General features: G+C 37.7%; 1 protein-coding gene and 1 long non-coding RNA gene across 6 annotated transcripts in view; one reads left to right on the top strand and one right to left on the bottom strand.

Annotated features, from left to right (window-relative positions):
• The window catches only part of VCAN (versican), a 109711-nt gene that overhangs the window by 11148 nt on the left and 78407 nt on the right, over nt 1–20156 (bottom strand). For all 5 annotated transcript variants that reach the window (XM_055298137.2, XM_055298138.2, XM_055298139.2 and 2 more), the window contains 2 exons: nt 15654–15812; nt 14143–14225 (listed from right to left, as the gene is read on the bottom strand). In XM_055298137.2, the coding sequence (XP_055154112.1) occupies nt 14143–14225; nt 15654–15812 (242 nt within the window). The remainder of the gene's footprint in view (nt 1–14142; nt 14226–15653; nt 15813–20156) is intronic.
• The window catches only part of LOC129492828 (uncharacterized), a 31583-nt gene continuing 18012 nt past the window's right edge, over nt 6586–20156 (top strand). The window contains exon 1 of the long non-coding RNA XR_008660963.1: nt 6586–6868. This is a non-coding gene — a long non-coding RNA (uncharacterized lncRNA). The remainder of the gene's footprint in view (nt 6869–20156) is intronic.

The raw sequence follows: 20156 nt of genomic DNA, 5'->3' as shown, positions 1-20156 counted from the left end.
GCCGAAATACAGCATGAAGGGTGGTTTTATTTCTCGGGGGAAAAACCTAATCCAGAAGTGAGGCAAATTTAAATCCAACTCGTAGCCTAAATGGCCCCACTGTGTTACTCTCCAAATGGCCCGGAAAAGATGCTCAGGGAACCACACTCACTGAAGTTCTCCTTGACTGGTAGGTCTCCCTGCAGCCAGGAACTCACATTGGCTCTGCACTGGGTTTCTAATTATTTCCCTATTTTTTTTTCTTTGCTCATTTCCCTTATCATCCCTCACCCTACACTCACCAAGCCTCCTTTTTACATTTTTGATACTCTCCTCTGATAGATAATCAACATTTCAGAGATATGTCATGTTCTGCCTGTTGCTGATATAGAACTAAGTTGTTTGTAATGAATGAGTTAAAGTAGGATAAAAATTAAAAACCAAAGAATAAGAATCCATTAAAACTAACAAAAATCTATATTTAGTACTCTTTATGGTCAAAGATTCCAGAGTTCACCAAATATTAAATTTGGATTTAGGAGCTCAATATTTTGTAGCTTACTTTCCAACTAGTCTCTTACAGGAAACCAGTAATGTCCTCAAAGGTGGAAAATTTTCCAGCATCCTAATACTATGTGTACACTGTGCATTGCTCTCTCATTTTTTGTCCGTACCTACACTGTCCCATCTCCCTTTCTTAATTTCTTGTTCTTCATAACATTTATCATATTCTAACATCCTATATAATTTACTCATTAATTGCTTTTTTTTTCTCCCTAGTAGAATGTAAACTCATTGAGGACAGGGCTTTGGTTTCTTTTGCTCATTACTGTATCCCCAGTGCCAGAAACTATGTTTGGCACATACTTATGTTGTTTAATAAATAGTTTTTGATATTTAGAAACAACGAACCACAGAGGGTGTTTCATTCTTCCCAACCCACACCAATCCCTAATCAAAGATCCTGCTTGCTGCTAGCAAATAGGTGAGACAGGCAATTACAGACATAGCCAGTGGAAGTAAATAACCTTTCTGGAAAACAGGTGGCAATGCATAGCAGAAGCCTCAAAAAGTTATTGCTTTTGGACCCCAAAATTCCACTTCTAAAATTCTATACTAAAAAATAATCAGAGATGTGAATGACATTTTATATGAAATACTATGTTTATTAGCAGTAAAGGGAAAACAATTTATAGAGTAAACATATGTTCAATAAATTATGATATAGCCTGACAAATAGAATATTATATCACCATTTAACATTTTCTTTGAAGAATAAATGAAGAAATGGGGGATAGTAAAAGAAGTGTTAAATTATTATATTACAATGATCCAAATTTTACTCATACTCTCAGATACAGCTGTGTGTATGGATGGATGGATGTGTGTGTGTTTGTGTTTGCATGTGTGTGTGTATATAAAAGACCAAAAGCAAATGCAACAAAATCTTCCAGAGTTTATGTCTGAGTGATGTGAGACTGAGATAATATTTTATTCTATATATTCTTACTTAGTATATTTTCCAAGTTCTCTAGAGTGAGCATTGTTTTTCTAATTGCTAAAAATGAAATTTATAAAATGATACGTGCATTTCTCACAAAAAATACAAATTTCTTAACTAACCCTTTTTAAATCTAATCTTAACAAATATCACTTCAAGTTACTAAAGTCACTTGAGTGCCCTATATTTTGCAGCTGACACTTCCTCCTGATCTGAACAATAACCATCTCATTTTCACACTGAAATGAGATTCGGATTCCATGCCACTAAAGTGATTCTCAGGGCTCAAACTGCCCAGATTCAGGCCTCTGTTAAAAGATTTAATTGTTTTGGGTGAGAATTACATTTGGCTTGCAGCAATGACTTAAAACGAGTGTTCCTGTTGTTGCTTGGCAGAGCTGTAGTTTAATGGTGCAGGACCAAATTTTAGCTCTGTGGTTTTTACAAGAATGTCTGATACCCACAGGCATGTCACACTATTACCTCATATCTGATCATTCCACTGTGCAGATTTATCTTGGCTAGGATGCTTTGATTTTGCTTCGTGTTATTGCCAAACTGACTTAGCAAAGAAAACTCCAGTTTTCTTAACAACTTTCTTTGTGTCCTTCTGAATTCTTTACAGCCTTATTTAACATTACTTACAGGGAGAAAGTATAAAAAAAATTTAACTTTAGCTTCAGTAATGTACTTTTCTTTTCACTAAAGTTAAATGTTAAAAAGAAATCCCTTCTCAGAGAATCAATTCTAAGTTATAAGAAGGCAATAGTTCTTCTTGCACGTTATGGTATCTCATATATACAGGAATACAGATTCTTGGAATTAGCAGGGAAAAACTCAGTGCCTCCCATCTGGATTTCTTTATTTTTCACTTGGAATTATGAGCAAACATCCTGAGCGATCTATCTTGGATCAACCCTCTTCTAGGGCTGAATGTGCAAACTAAGAATTATTCCCAGAAGCCAGCATGGGTTGGGGAAATTCATTTTAACCCCTTAGGGAAAAATAAATGCTGATCAGTCCCCTGCATGTTTGTCTGTGCCTCAGGGACTCAAGTTCATGCTACACACCTCAAACTCTTGTTGCCTCCCCAGGGACAAGAATTAGATTACTACTATACCTGAAAGAGAACCCTAAAATTACTTTGCATTTTCACTCTCTTCTGATGGCAGAGGAAATTGTGACATAAAAATCAAAGAGTTGCCGGGTGCGGTGTCTCATGCCTGTTATCCCAGCACTTTGGGAGGCTGAGGCGGGCGGATTACATGAGGTCAGGAGTTCGAGACCAGCCTGGCCAACATGGTGAAACCCTGTCTCTACTAAAAATACAAAAATTGGCCAGGCATGGTGGCAGGCACCTGTAATTCCTCGGAAGGCTGAGGCAGGAGAATCACTTGAACCCAGGAGGCGGAGGTTCCAGTGAGCAAAGATCACGCCATTGCCTGGGCAACAAGAGTGAGACACCATCTCAAAAAAAAAAAAAAGCAGTTTTTCAGAAATAGATAAGACTTAGAAATGAGTTTTTTTTTTTTTTCCTTGTGTTAAAAAATGAGTTTTCTTGGGTTCATCTTCAGTACTACTTTCAGTTGAAGAAAGGAAACTAGACCATCCAGTATCAGTTACTGCTGTCACAGTCAAGTCCCAGCTGGTCCTTGCACATCACATACAGAAGCAAATTCATCTATGAGCAAAAGACTAAGAAGTTTTAAGAGCAATTGTTCTTATCAAAACCTAATCAATAACTAGCGTTTCTTTATAATGCTCAACCCATTTCAAGTTATTTTCACGGAGATTTCACAATTCCTTAACTTGGTCAAATAACTACAAAGAATAATCAATGAGCACTGGTTCTCTAGAAGAGTCAGACACTGTTTAGAATCTTTCTATTTCTTTTCCTCTCTACTGGCTTCTAAATCATACAATATAAGTAAAAAGAGACAGAATTTTCATAGACACTAGACAAAATTAAAGTTCATATTTTTGTGAGTCATAAATTTGAGACTCTCTCTCTCACACGCACACACACACACACACACACACGCACGCACACCCCTACACATACAATACTTCTTGGCATTAAAGAAGTGCCTAAGACCTAAGACTTGATAATGCTTCTATTCATACACATCTGTGTAGCAGATAATTTCCTGCCATACATGCTGTAAATTCAGTAGAGAACAACCAAAATGGTCAGCAGAGTAGACAGCAACCTACTTCTTGCGATGGGAAAACTGAGCTGTCCAACAGACAGACTTGAGAGCTCACTGAGAGTTTTTACACACTAGCCAGTCATTGGGTACAGTTCAAATTTGTGCCTGAGCAAAAAGTACAAATGTTTTCATACTGCAGACCTTCAGGATCTCACGTATAACTGGAGCGGCAGATCTTGAATCTGTAACTGCCAAGGGCCTACTTTCCAACTCTCTCTCTATCTATCCACATATTATCTATAATTTTTCAGCTTAGGTGCAGTCACCTTTTGTTTTTTAAAATTTGCCATAGTTTAGATTACCTTAAATGGCCAATTAAAGATGATGTTTTATAGATTTTATGGATTTTGCCAAGCACATCCCTTTGAGAAAAACCATTCTTGATATGTGTCTAGTCAAGCCATTCACAATACATTATTTTAATTGTTGGGAGAACTTACTGAACTTCAAACTATAATTTGGGAGTTTTTTTCTTGAACGGTTCAGTCACTGCTCTTCACTTACTCTCTTTTCCTCCAATTTAGTTCAGAGTGAAAAAGAAAAATCATCTAAAAAACCCTGCAAAAGCCCTCTCTGTTCACCTCCCAAGGAAACTAGCCAAGGAAAACTTTCTCCAGGGTTCTACTATTGTGTATAAAGTGAAAACACAGGACAGATAGGTCCTAATATTTGCGTTAGTTGCTAGGATTTTACTAAGCATTTGACTACATGTGTTAGCTTCATGCTGCATTGGAAAAATTCTCTCATTTCACATGTAACTTTCAGGATCACAGTATCATGCAATTTATACTAGAATTTAGAAACTATTCAAAGCTACAGGAACTTGATTTTCAGATAGTATTATTCCTGTGCGTATCTGGGTGGAGTTCTGTGAATGTGGTTTTGAAACACAAAATACAATACGACCACTAGGTGGTGATATATATCCATTCTTACATTATGAATTAACAGCTACACCACTTAACAAAAGAGAACTTAGAATATGTCCCCCAAAATCGTGATTATGTACTGCATGTGGCAAAAATAAAAAAAATAATAAAAAATAAAAGATTGTCTGGGATATGTTCTCTCAGTTTTGTGAGTGATAACACAAAGAGAACACTTTGCAAGAAGACAGACCTCAGTGAACCGTGACTGCATTCTATTCTGTTGCAGGCCATTCTATCTATAATCTGAATTTTCTTTCTGACTAAAATGTTCACCTACGGTAGTTTATTCTTTTCCACTCTGTCTTTTAAAATTATCCGATGATTTACATCAATGGTGAAATTGCATCAGAACCAAAGCCAAATGTGCAACACCCACCTAAAATCCTTAGGACAGGTCAGATCATAGATAAACACCTAAGCACACAAATGCAATGTCTGCAGTGTGAATCACGGTTAGTTTGTTTTTCAGTAAAAATTTATCTAGATTAGCTATGAAAACATGACACCTGCAGTAAGAGCTGACTTCTTTGTGTTCAAACTCTTTTCATCACCTGGGGCCCATATTGCCACTGCTGTACTCCCAGACCTACAAAATTCAATCCAAACACACTGGATGCCAAGGGCAAGCAGATAACCACCGAAGTAGGAAAGCAAATTCCAAATAGAAAACACTTTCCCAAGAGGACAGGTACCTGTTTGAAACATACGCCGATAAGAAACCATCTTTTCACTAAATAACAAACAGAATAACCACTTGGGGTTAGCCTCAGCCTTTCAGAACACAGGTCAAACACTAATCTGAAAAGAGGCTATGAGGACTAGTTATTACAGAAATCAAAACATTTGGTACCTTTAAAATGACTTTTTTATCCCTAGATGGCTGGTGTACACAATAGGCATTTGTTTGCAGTCTGGAGGGGGAGTGGTGCATTTAACTTTGTCTTGTTTGTTAGGGGCAAACGACTTCCCTGCAAGGTAAAGATAAACCTTCTTCTGATCCTTGTACTTGCTTAAGGTTAGTCTAGCCTGGGTCCTTATTTATTTATGTTTTAAGGGAGGTTATGGTTTTGCTGCTGTCTTTTAGTTGAACAGGGTAATTCGCTGACCGACAACTGAAAAGAAAAGAGCAGCTTTGTTTTAAAGGAGAAAGAGACGTTTGTTTTGGTGTCACTACCCTATGCTGGCAGCCTGGAGTTGGATCCTACAAACATGAATATGCTGAAGGGAAGAAAAACTAACTTGGGGTCTCCTGATAGTTGTTAAAGTGGCAATATGCCCATTATTTTCCTAGCTGGCAAACCTCTGTGCGGGAAAGACAATCCGGCCAGCTCTTGAGAACAGCACTAATCTTGTGTAATAGTGTGAGCTCACTGCCCTACAAAGCAGTAATTATCAACAGCATTTTCAGAAGGATGTGAGTTACTCGCACTGTGAGACCACTGTGAGGGGGGGGCCTCAGGCAGAGGCCCACAGAGCAACTTGCATTTGATCCATAGAATGAATGGTGCCAATAGGCTCCTTTACCCCAAGCTTGTTTGCACAGGTCTCCAGTCATGAAGGGCTAACGATCCAAATGTAAGGAGAGACTGCCAAAACTCATTCAACATTTTTTTTTTTTTGGCCTTTTCCATGATTATGCATTGCCTTAAACTAATTAGCAATTAGATTCAAATATCTGCATGTGATTTTAAAGTTGCACAGAAGACTGTTGGAAAAGCATCTGTGAGATGCTACTGCACCAAATCTCCTTTTCTTATTCTTTATAATAATCTTGTCAATTATAAAATGATTTTCCAGTAGTGAGTAAATATGGTTTTTCCAGCTGTTCAAACCACCACTAGCTATCTGAACTGAAAGACAAGGCAGAGAGAAGAGTTGTGTTCTAGAGCTACTCTATGACTCATAATATCTCACATTTAGAATCAGAAGAATCAGTTCTTGATTCTAAATCAAATTAAACTACAACACAAGTCAAAATTTTCATTAACTCAGTAGTCTTTCACAGAAAGGAATCTGAGAATTCTTCCACTCACGAGTAATGTGTTAAAGAATGAGAAAAGAGCATATGTTTTCCTTGGCTTTTGGGTTAATACAATAAAGCCTGTGAAGTTTAACATAATTAAATTAATGTTGATATGCAGTGTGACTTGTTCACAGAGAAATGGTATTTGACTTAGAGCTAATGCCACACCACAGCTGACACACATCCATCTGCAAATGTTGTATAGAAAGTCTTCTAAGATCTTCAGGTAGGAAAAGGAAAACTTAAATTTTTGTTGTGGGGATTCTGTTTTGCATTGTTTTTCCGCCAAATCGTGTGAAATCCTTTCAAATGAGCAGAAATCTACAAACAAGCTTAGAAAGCACTGGAATTAATGAATACTCCATATTCTCTTTTCAATGTCCAAGACATCTGGGAGAGGAAGGGGAATAGGAAACTTTGTGTTTATGAAAGGGTAATAATGATACATTGCTGCAGAAAAAGAATAGTGGTTTATGGTCTGTGATTTGTTACTCCCTTTTTTCTGCCCCTTTTAAGTGTCTCTTCCTGGGTAAGGGCTATTTCTTTATTGTTTCTACCTTTTTCAAAGCTGGCTTTTCTCACAATACTTTGCTTGACAGACTGATGTGTTTATTTATGAAAGAAGAAGAAGGGCCCTCTGGATTTAGAGTCAAATCCACACATCTGGCCATTCTTGTGCATCAGCTCGAATCAACTGGTGAAGGGGGACAAGTGGGTGTTGGAAATTGTAGGTGTTAAGTTGCCAAAGCTGAACTATGCTTACCAAAATGAAAAACAAAATGCAAAATTGAGTTATCTTCCAGAAATATTTTTAAGAAGAATTTAAGTAATGAAGGTTAATTGTACAATTAATTGTACTAATTGTCCTATCAATTAGGTTTTTTTTTAAGTTTATATCACAACTATCATAGCAAGATGAGTTGGTTAGAGCTAGAAAATAAGATATTTATGAATCTGTGATTTAGTAACTTGTTCTAGAACTTCCTGACCAGATTTGGACAAATGAAGAAGAGAGAAAGTCTCTCTGTTTTCTCCTAACTGTAGAATGGAAAGTGAGAAGAAGGAAGCTGTGACAATTTCCCAGGAAGCAAGGAAGCCAGCAGCCTCATGGGGGGTGACATTTGAGTCCCGACAATGTAGAGATGACAGAAGTAAAACAAGTGAAGGGGATGCAGAAAATGTTTTTTAAAATGTTTAGGAATAAAGTCAGGGCTTTTTCTGCAGAACAAACTAAATATTCCAAAAGCTCCTCAATATTTTAAAAATGGAATGGCAATGGCAGTTTTATTCAGTCCTCAGCCTCTACACAAGGCCATCTAAAGTGATGGTTCCCTTTCAAGTAAGTGCGTCTGATCCACTGAAGACACCAGCGTCCGGTGGGGAGGGGTCAGCTTTGATGGTGCTGGGGGGAATCATTGAAGAAAGGTGAGTAAGGAGCAATGTGGAGCCCAGAGAATCCCCTCGTGAGAATCTTACTCCAGAGGGTCCAAGAGAGAAGGAAGCAATACGACAGCTTTAAATCTCTGAGCTCCACAATTTGATTTTAAACCACTTGTTGGAGAGGTTTATCAGACAGAACAGTATGATGAAGGCATGTAAGAGTTTCTGAGAGCTCCTTAATTGGGCTGTCCCATAGACACTATAGTGTTTAGTTGAAAACAGTGCTGTGAAAATCATTTTGCCAGGAGGTATACTTATAGATAAATATTAATGATTCCATAACGTTCCCTGCCTGTCTGGCTTCCTCTGCACTTGAATAAACAGCCTCAGATAGTGGATTTACAAATGAAGCCCTATCCCATCTTATGCAACCAAATCATCCTTAGCCAAAGCATCTATAAAAAGTAAAATGAGCTGATAACATTTGAGAGTGATATTTCCTTTTGTTTGTTTCACTCCATTTTGGATATAAATAATAAGGTTTCTAAAACTCATTTTTCTTCAGAAAGTATACCTACGGAATATGTGCCTATCTGGAAAAAAAAATCCTCCTCCAAAGTTTTGAGTAATTGTTGGTTTCTTAAAGTTTCATGGAAAACCTGCCCTGATATAATTCAAACCTGCAGGGGTGGCAGAGGCTGAAAGTTTACTTTCCATTTTTAATTTCCAAAGTTTATTGCAAAGGTGTTTCTAGGACAACCGTGGACAAAATTGTCATCATTTCTAGTAAAAACACTTGTTTTCCTTTGGGTTGCTACATTTATAAGATGCAGTATGTTCAACTATATACTTCTATTTTTAAGGAATATCTTTTTTTTTTTTTTTTGGTCTTTTCACCATAAAACCCATCCATTATGTTTTGATGTTTTTCATACTGGTACAACTTTAAATAAAATCTTTAATTTAGGTAAACAAAACATGTCACAAAGAGATTCAGCTGAAAGACATAATGTGTTCATTTCACGATTCAAAAGATAGAGTTGGCTGAGCAATGTGTGTATACTGATGATCACTTGTTCATTCAAATATTTATCAAATTTCTATTCTATATCAACTACTCTGCTAGTTCTGAAAAAACAGAGACGAAAGTTAATTCCTATCTCAGAAGACTCAGTGTCAGAGGAAGTCGATTTCACAGGAGCCTGAGTTAGGATGGGTGGAAGACAAAAAAGATGTGGGAGCGCAGAAGAGGAGCTCTTAGTCATTCCCAGCAAGGAGGAGACCCTTGGCTACGCAGGGTCTTTGACTGTTTGTGAGATAAAATTAGGATAAGACGTGAGAATATGCTGAACACTAGGGCCAGTACAGGCAAAGCTGCCCAGGAGTGAGAACCCATGGCTTATTCCAGGAACTGAGAGTATTTTGAGATGCTATAGCTTAGGAAGTGGCAGGCGGAGTGGATTGGTTTTGTCTGCCATACTAATAATTAAAATTTTATACTGAAGGTAATGAGCAGACACCGAAGAATTTTAAGGGAGCAACAAGAGTTCATAGCCAGGGACGGGAAAGGTCATTAGCACTGGAAAACAGATCTGAAGGAAAACACTCTGACTAGTCATTCATTTAACAGTTGGTTTAAGAAAGAACTTTAAAGTCAGCTAACAGTATATAAGCTAGATAAGAAAAGTTTGTTTAAGTTCGCCAGCTTTAATGTATATTTAACTTGGATGGTTGAACTGAGTGTCTTTGAAGATATTACTTGTGTGACAAGCAAAGCAATTCATTAGTGAAGTTATTTGTTAGAGTTTCCAACAAAGCAGTAGGCACATTTTGCTATAGAGAACAATCGTCAAGTTAACAATAGTCAAGTTAAAGAATAACTGGGTTAGGAGAAAGCCAAGTGACAAAGTAAAAACTGAAATGTATTAAAAGAAATAATCACAAGGGTAAGGCTAGACACAATTTTATTCATGAATTCACTTTTGTGAAATTTATTGGGCAAATACCCCCCCCCAAAAAAAGTAATAGATTTTTAAAATATAACAGAAATAAGAATTTGGCATTTTATCAATGATAACAACATCCTATCATAGAGGCCAGTAATGTGGAATGAATCCATCAGAATCTCAAGAATAAGGGCAATTTAGATAACTTAGCCAAATAGCATCATTAATTTAGTATATTAGTTGAATTAGTCTAGCTGTATAGCATAACATTAAATATGATACATTTATACTGTAAGTTTATTTAAAGCAAAGTTTAATTATTTCAATAAAAGGGATCATGGAAATTGAGACCTAATATAAACTTGTTTGTTCTTACTGGATTGTAAGGCTAAATATCAAAAGATACTTTAAGGTAAATATGAAAGCTTCTTTTTGTTTTAATACTGTTCTACCACCCAAGACGGAGAAGCTCTAATAAATCTTTCAAAGAAAAAAATGGAGGGAGAGAAGGTGTGGAAGAGGAGAGAAATCACTCCAAAACATAAACAAAGTCCTTAAAATTGCACACAGTCAAGTTAACACCATTCCAAGTATAAGCAGATACTGATCCCCCTGACCAAGACTTTACTGTTAGGGATATTTTCAAAAGCAAAAACCTTGGAGTAAACAGCGAAACAAAGCAGAAGGATTTTATTCAAAGGCCTACACACATATGGAACCCGTTAAGGGGATGGTGACTGTAGAAAAAACTACAAACGAGTTTAAGGGACACCTAGGCTGTTTCAGAGAGGAAAAGGATAGAGGAAAGGGTGGTTACAAAAGCAAGAAAGTGGGCAGGAGATCAGTCGAATGCGAGGGAGACCGGCTCTAGGACAGATGGTCTTTTCTGTTCCAGAATTTTCAAAGTTAAGGGACACTCCTTAGCACACTTTTATTTTACACAAAGAGTGAATTAAGAAGAAACCGAGGGTCTGTCAGAGATTTTTTCTGGATTTACTTGTGTCATTTTTTTTGATAAACTTTGCTTGTTAATACATTTCATCATGTGTCTTCTTCAAACTGAGGCCCTCAGTGCATTCTCCATAATCGTTACGTTTCAAGTGAAAGTGCCAACTAATTAAGAGTAGGGTTCTTGTTTATGTTATATAGTTATCTATGTTAGCTTATGTTATCTTCCTCTGGAAGTTTCAGAGGAAAATTTCAGAGGAAAATCAATATTTCTTTTTTGACAAGGTGCAATGCTCACTAATTTACAACGTTTAGGACCATTCTAGACTATGGAAATGGTAACTGTTATGTTTTTCAGAGTATTTGTGTCCCTACATTAAAAATTAATGGACACAGACAAAAACTAGTTGAGTTGCCTTGCTTTGGCATAGAGGAATAATGACATATGATGAATCAAGCTCACCTGTATGGCACTTGACAGGGAAGATAAATTTCCTGAGATATTCTACAGAACCCACATAGCTGCCAGATATAGGCCAATATGAAGTCTCTTTAACCAAGCACACAGGAATAAAGGATAACACTTTATCTCAGACACCATGAGAAATAAAAAGCAGGGAAAAGAATTACTTCTTTTTTTTTTTTTTTTTTTTTTGAGACGGAGTCTCGCTCTGTCGCCCAGGCTGGAGTGCAGTGGCGCGAGCTCGGCTCACTGCAAGCTCCGCCTCCCGGGTTCATGCCATTCTCCTGCCTCAGCCTCCCGAGTAGCTGGGACTACAGGCGCCCGCCACCACGCCCAGCTAGTTTTTTGTATTTTTAGTAGAGATGGGGTTTCACCGTGGTCTCAATCTCCTGACCCCGTGATCCGCCCGCCTCGGCCTCCCAAAGTGCTGGGATTACAGGCGTGAGCCACAGCGCCCGGCCTAAGAATTACTTCTTTGAAGAGGTGAACTGTTTACCAGAATAAACATCTAGTAACACACATACATGCTAAGAATAAAAACACACACATCAAATCTATGTAACCAATGACAGATTAGAAATAGATGGGACTTGGTTCAGTCAGGGAAGTGTGTAGGAAAAAGATTTTTCATACACTCCACCTGGCCAGATGCAGCTATTCTAGGCTCAGGGCTGGAATCTAAAGGAACCCAGACAACAGGTACACTTTGGGATAAGTCATGGGCTGCATCTGCAAGGCACAAATAAGCAGTAACTAGATAGAAATGGCCAGCTGAGTCCTGGGCATGCCAGCTTCTGTATACATCATGGGGGCTCACAAAACCCTGCACTTTTCACTGGGCTATAAATAAGGGAAATTTGTGGGAGGTAGACTTAATAGTGGGCACCCTAAAACCCAATTTATTCCATGATAATGAAGTACACATTTAACAAGGAAAACTCATTAAATGCATTCACTGTATGATATACGTTAATAAAATTATAAAAACAGCTTATAATATATAGAAATAATCTTAATCATATGTTCACTTAGAAATTAATTTAATAAGAACAAAATTATCTTCAATTAAAATGAATGTAATATAAAGATTCATGCTATACCAATCGCTATAAATCTAATGGGCCAGTATTATCCCCCTAAGTACAGCAAAATGAAAACATAAAGAGGCAACAATTGCAGATACAGATCCAATACATCCAGCCAGGACAATTATTAATAGAAGAAAATGAGACTATTGAAGCTAAGGTTGTGTTTCCTATAGCTTACTGGGAACATATTTTAAGAACAACCTATTTTTCCCTATTTTTCTCACATCTTGCCAAATAACCTACTTAAGAACTTGAATGACAAACAGTGAAACAGTGCTGATTAAACATAAACAGTGGTGACAGAGAGAGAAACTCAGGTCTTATTTTGTTTGCTCAAAGCGAAAATGTAATAAGGGATACACTCTTTTTAAAACCAAGGAGGTACCAGTCAGAAGAAACTGTGGCTTTGGAGACAAGCCTAAGTTCAAATTCTGGCTTCATCAGTTAACAGCTTTGTGATTCCAGGCAAATAGCTCAGCCTAACTGACCTTACCTTTCTTTACCTGTAAAACAGGTGAAGGACAACCCAATGCCTCTCTTAAAAGTTATTGTGGGGAATAAACACATGCAAGTGCTTAATATAGTGGCTGACACATAGATAAAGTGAGTAGTGTGTCCACGACGGAGCAGTTTCCCTTAAGACAGAGCAGAACTTCCGAGAGCAGAGATTACTTTGACATCTGTTTTAGAATGAACTTTATATTTTGCCAAACTCATTAAACCCAAAGAAGTGGCAGATAATGAATGAAACTGAATACCTAGTAATTCACACACAAAAAGGCCTTTAAAATTATCTTCAATTTTTTACACTTTGTTTCTAATTTAGAATTTAATTTACACTTACTATCTAGCCCAGTGGATCCCAACTTTGCATTTAAGAATTACCTGTGGAACACTGAGAAAATACAGCGGCTAGAGGTTTTGCTGTAATAGACCTGGCATAAGGCCTAAGCACCAGTTTTTAATTACATATTCCAGGTGATTCTAATGAACAGCCAGCATTGAGTACCACTAGTATAGCCCATCACATTTGAACTCTTTCTAAAAAATTAGATTTATTTGAGTTTAGTAGGAGTGACTCAAAACAGCTTCACCTGTTCTAAGAAACTTTTACAGCCTACTCAAAGTTGTGGCCAGCATTTCCAAGTCACTTCTTTCTTCAAAAAATAGAAAACATGTTGAAATATGTAATTAGTCAGCAGAGATTCACAAGATCATATCAACAATCTTCTTTAAGTAAAAATAAATAAATATTTTTGCTTGGAAATGAGTCATGCCTTATAGCAGATTTCCAGTGCAATTATTTAAGAGGGAAAGGTATTTTTTTAAAAGGACTTTTCTCCTACATTTTATTCTTCTCTTTTTGCTCTGAAGCTAGAAAAAGCAAAGATAACCATCTGAAAGACAGACCCAAGGCAATTCTACTAATTGTCTGGTTTTCTGGTTTGATGGAAATCTGGTACACTCCTCTTTTAAAGAGAACCACAACTATTGAAGAGAGAACTGGATGTTGGATCCGTTAGCTTGGAACTCTTCTAACCCTTCCCTGTGTCACTGAGTGACCTTGAGCAAGTCATTTGTCTCCAGTCTAATGCACCCTCTGTAATGCACAATCAGTGCACAGTACCAAATTTCCAGAAGGTAGAACTTGACATCATTCTCAAGGGCATCTTACCAGTGTGCTGCCATCGGTCCAGCGGAAGTCATGCTCAAACATCTTGTCATTGAGGCCTATCCACTGATAATCATGGCCCACACCTAAGGGATAGGAAACCACACAGATATTTGTACTATTTTTCCATATATGGATGAAAATATATCAAAGAAAATTATTTTCAGCATGAATCATGCATCCTCTTCACTGGCTGGATTTTTATTTAGTTGCTCATAAAAATCTCTCCTAGTCTATCTTTTGTTCTTCTGCCCAATGTGCTTTAAATGAAAAAGTTAATGTGCAAACACTGTGAAGCATTAAAATATCAAGACATAGACAATAATTTCCCTAGCAATTTACTATAATTAAATTTTTTTCCATCCTCACTCATGATAGAAATTTTCTTTTTTTATGATAGAAATTTTCAATTTTTTTGTTGTTGTTGTTGTTAAGTGATGCCATTGGCAAAAATTCAGTGACCCAATAAAATGTGCCAGATCTTATCCACGCTACCCTCATTTTGGAAGCCACTTTTTTTTTTCAAAGTATTTTAATTAATAAACACCTAGATTGGACAGTTCTACAAATTTATCCTCAAAAATATTTACTCTTACCATGAGGTGAGTCACTGGCAAGGATATCATGCAGTAAAGTTAAATGAACCTCTATCCAGATTATAAATTAACAAACTTCTAAACAATAGTAGGCATCACGAGAAAATATTTAATAGAACATCAAACAATGCTTCATGAGGCTGGGAATGGTGGCTCACGCCTATAATCCCAGCACTTTGGGAAGCAGAGGTGGGAGGATTACTTGAGGCCAGTAGTTCAAGACAAGCCTGGACGGCATGGCAAGACACTATCTCTTGAAAAAATGCTTTATGAGCACCAAATTTCTACATATTGCTACATGAAAACTAGTTGCCCTCCTTTTTGCTGCAGTTGAAGGAGTTATTAAACAGCTCTGATATTAAGCTTCATTAGCTTTCAATCTCCACCTATTCAAGTTCTTAGGATGTAGCTCACTTTCCACAATTTAAAATATTTAGAAACTTGAATGAGAATCAATATGCCCAAAAGGTAAGATTAGGGTGCTATTATTAACAATTCAATTTTAATTAGCAGGACAAAAATAACTGAAAGCAACTGTAATTTTAGACAGGCATATAAATATTCAAAATAGAGACTATGAAAGTATAACCATAGTAAGAATTCTATTGAGCCATAAGAAGTGGCTGTTTTTGTATATTTAAAAATGATCAAACAGCAATTTCTTATGATTCAACCTACAGCAAGTGTTTCAACTATTACTGCTGGCAGACAAACCAATGCCTACCTATATTATAGTTGAATGTTTCCCAAAATAGGGGACTTAACATAGGTGAGATGATTTTAAGTAATTCACAGATGAGGGATTTGATAAGTTGTATTATGATTGAAAAAGCTACTTCTTTTCACTTGCACACAGACAAAACTAAGAGAGTGATGAGGAGTGAAGTTCCTGGAAACTCGTATCTATTTGGTACATACGATTAACAAACATTTGTTCTTCATGAGACAGGATGCTTGTGAGATGGGCGCCCTGCAGACGGCATTCCCGTTCAGCTGCATCCCATGTGCGTCGATGGGCAAAGTATTTGTAGCACTGCCCTTGGAATTTGTGCCAGCCATAGTCACATGTCTCGGTATCTGAGAAGAAACAGGCAGGAGCTTATTAAACGCACATACGTCATTCAAACTTGGCATCCCCATCCAAGTGTTAATAGGATACCCAAGCCAGTATCTGTGCAATGTCCCTGAAGTAACTGATTCATAAAATTCGGTCACGATGACAAAGAAATTACTATAAAGTGAGCCCAACTGATTCTTGCGAAGTGGATGGCTATACATCTTTGGACTGCAAAGGCAGCAGATCTAACAGCAACTTCCTTGATTAAAGCCAGAGAAAACTGGAAGAGGGGCCAGCCAAAATCTCTTGGGCTGCTATAGCATTGGCTGACTTACTTGTGAAGCAACTGGGGCTAATTCCTTACCAACACAACTTTTCTAAGAGACTCATTCAAGTGATAGATAAGAATTCCGGCTAATAGGATTATGAATGCCCTATTTGCATAACAACTTCAAAGGTTCTGGAAGTAGTCCTCTTCCACTTCCCAAAGAGATATCTGAGAAGTCACAGGCTCTTGTCATGTAAAACTGACAAAGAGAAAAAAAATCCTTTATGAATAGGTATTTTTTTTTTTTTTTGAGACGGAGTCTCGCTCTGTCGCCCAGGCTGGAGTGCAGTGGGCAATCTCGGCTCACTGCAAGCTCCGCCTCCCGGGTTCACGCCATTCTCCTGCCTCAGCCTCTCCGAGTAGCTGGGACTACAGGCGCCCGCCACCACGCCCGGCTAATTTTTTGTATTTTTAATAGAGACGGGGTTTCACCGTGGTCTCGATCTCCTGACCTCGTGATCCACCCGCCTCGGCCTCCCAAAGTGCTGGGATTACAAGCGTGAGCCACCGCGCCCGGCCATGAATAGGTATCTTTTGGGATATAGCTAGAACTGTATGCCTTCTTCCTAAAAAGAAAGGTAAGATAGGTAACGCCCAATGAAAATGCATCAAGATTTTAAATTTATTAAAAATGAAATAAATTATTTAACTCACCCCCCCATTCCACCAGGTCATATACATATGTGTGTGTGTGTGTGTGTGTGTGTGTGTGTGTGTGTGTGTGTGTGTTTCACAATAAGCACACTATAACTGATATTCCAGTGGGACAAAAACATTTTTCAAATATATCTAAATTTTACACTGGCAGTATCAGCTACACTTTCTAGGTTGCCAATTTTTACATAATTCCACAAGAAAGTAGCCTTGTTCATAGCACTGTATTCTTCATTGGCAATCTTCCCATAGAATTGCTCATCCACAGGTGGGGTTGACTTTCACAAAATACACCCCACAATTGTATTGAAGTAGTTACATGTAAAAACTAACAAAACTGCAAAGTTTATAGAATTTCAGGCACCAACAAAACCTTCCAGATGACCTAATAAGTATCTCCCCCCACCCAAATTTGCTGATTAATAGAAGAAAACACAACCCTACTACATTAAATAAATGTTTGCTTTATATGTTAGTTTTGGTGGCCAAATTGAAACTCAGACTGTCTCTTGACTCTCATTCCTGTTACTCCTCTTTCTATAACCGTGGGAAAGTATGAATTCTGAAAGATTTCATTTCTTTCCTGGCTTCAGTGATTAAAACCATACTCACACAACAGATGCAGCTTATCTGAGAGCAGTATTTATTTCAGTTTAGTCTATCAGGCCTGTTGTTTAGTTGCAGCCAGCTGACTAATTCTTTTGAGTAATGTGCACTGGAAGTTTTGCGTTTATTAAAGTGTTGTTTGGAGATCACCATGTCTCATAGGAAAGGACTAAAGGCACAGCTAGATGGTTTGGTATAAAAGTAGCACTCAGTGCCTCAAAATGAAGCAAATTTGGCTACTTGGATGTAGTATTTCCACTTTGGGGAAGTTCATTTGTAAGAATTTAGAGGTAAGGTGAGGGGGTAGGAAGAACACAGCTCTTCCTATATGAGGGTGTTAGTTTACAGAAGAGCAGAATCAAAAAATTTTTTTGAACATTCTTACTGCCAAAGTAAATAATGTGATTTATAATGACATAACTCTCCTTAACTGTGGACATCATCATTTAATTTAAGATACACAATGTAAAATTCTGGAGGATCTTAACCTCTTGAATAATACATCAGAAAAAGCTTTTCTACATACCCTTTTTTATCTGCTATTAACCCAGTTGGTATTAGTTTGGTTTCCCCCTTTTTGTCTTTTTTATTTTTTATTTTTTATTTTTTTTGTGATGGAGTCTAGCTTTGTCACCCAGGCTGGAGTGCAGTGCATGATCTTGGCTCACTGCAACCTCCGCCTCCCGGGTTCAAGCAAGTCTCCTGCCTCAGCCTCCCTAGTAGGTGGGACTACAGGCATGCACCAGCATGCCTGGCTAATTTTTGTATTTTTTGGTGGAGACTGGGTTTCACCATGTTGCCCAGACTGGTCTCGAACACCTGACCTCAGGTGATCCACCTGTCTTGGCCTCCCAGAGTGCTGGTATTATAGGCATGAGCTATCGCACCCAGCCCCTTTTTGTCTTCTAAATAGTTTATCATTAAGTATTTTTCCTCCTAAACAAGAAAACCCAGATGATCACAAAATTTAGATGTGTGGCCACTTCACTACCAACAATGCCTGTCTCAGTTAGCAGATGCATACATTCCTATCAGAACACAGGTCCAAAAAATAGAGGCGGAGTTTCTGTTCAAACCAAACTGGGAAAATGTATTTATTTGTACTATCTAAATCATAGCTTCCCAATGATTATAAATATATCTGCAAAAACCACTTAGAGTGGTTTTTGTGTAAAAAAAAATAAAGCCAACTATCCACATTGATTCACTTACTTTTTTTTTTTTTTTTTTTTGAGATGGAGTCTCACTCTTGTCACCCAGGCTGGAGTGCGGTGGCATGATCTCTGCTCACTGCAACCTCTGCCTCCCAGGTTCAAGCTATTCTCCTGCCTCTGCCTCCTGATTAGCTGAGATTACAGGCGCCCGCCACCACGCCCGGCTAATTTTTGTACTTTTAGTAGAGATAGGGTTTCGCCATGTTGGCCAGGCTGGTCTCGAAATTCTGACCTCAGGTGATCCGCCCGCCTTGGCCTCCCAAAGTGCTGGGATTACAGGCGTGAGCCACCATGCCTGGCCACTTAAATTTTATTATTCATGAATTCAACAAATATGTAATGAAGGATCATGTGTCAAGCTGCATCTCCCAGGATGCTATTCTGATAGGAGATACTATTCATAGAAATAGCCTATTTGTTTTTTCAACCTTACCTAAAAATTATGTGAAACTCTTTTTATTTATTAAAAGGCAACCCTTGTGGACGACATTTTCTTAAAAATCATTTGATGCATGGAAAGACATCTTATGCTTTAAAACTCCTGTAGGTTTTAAAGAGGTTACAAAAAAATTGGTTGTTTCAATAGGTTACAATACAAACCCAGATTTGTAGCGTGCACAGCTCCTGTTCATGAACATAGAAGGTGAAACTATCACAAACAATTTCACCCAAAATTTATTCTTTTGGTACTGTACAGGTAATGTCTTCAACATCTCTGATACATAGCTGTCAAGTCCTAAGAAAGTGCCCATCCTCTACACTTCTCACTAGGCAAGCTGTATCACTGACTTTGGCTAGGGCAGTTTGTGCAGCCAGAACTGCCTCTCTACTATTCCAACAGCCCTTTCTAGATTTTGTATGTGTAATTTTGTATCTGTAATTATTGCAGATAATGTGTCCCCTATTTTGGAGTAACTGTGACTTGGGAAGTTACTAGTGCAGAGAACAGAAAACGTCAGCTGAAGGAACACCGACACAGTCATCACCAAACTTTGGATAGAAAATTGTTTAGACAACAAAGCTGCTGTTAATGAAGAAAACATTTGTTCTTAGGCAACCTGAAAAGAGGAGAAAAAAATCTTTCAGTATCCTGGCAATAAATCACAGGAGCACAGCTGCACTGCGTAAACAGACTGAGATCGATGTTTCTCAGCAAAAAATGTGCATGAAAATCAAACTTGCTTGAAAATACAATAAAAAGTACCTGAAAGTCAGGTGGCACCAGAAATAAAATTAATTAACACTTTTTACTTTCAATATGCCTTTGAAAAGAAAGAGAAAAGGTCAACGGCACCAAAGTCCCTTCCAAAAATCTGTTACCACTCAATCCATCAGATAAACATATAAATAAACTGTTTATCTTTGAGAGTTACTTTAGAAGTGTGAAGATATTCAGAGAAACTTGGGCTGTAGAGTTAAGCCATTTAGGTTCACTTTTCCCATTGTATGATTTACTAGCTGTGTGACATTAAACACATCACTTTTTTTCTCTGAGCCTTAATTTCTAGCCCATTTAATGCATAGAAATGTGATGCCAACCAAATGAAATAACGTGCCAGGAT

This window comes from Symphalangus syndactylus, chromosome 11 (genome assembly GCF_028878055.3).
Source record: "Symphalangus syndactylus isolate Jambi chromosome 11, NHGRI_mSymSyn1-v2.1_pri, whole genome shotgun sequence".
Taxonomy (NCBI): Eukaryota; Metazoa; Chordata; class Mammalia; order Primates; family Hylobatidae; genus Symphalangus; species Symphalangus syndactylus.
Note: the sequence above shows the minus strand (reverse complement) of the source record. Positions and strands in the feature narration are given on the sequence as shown.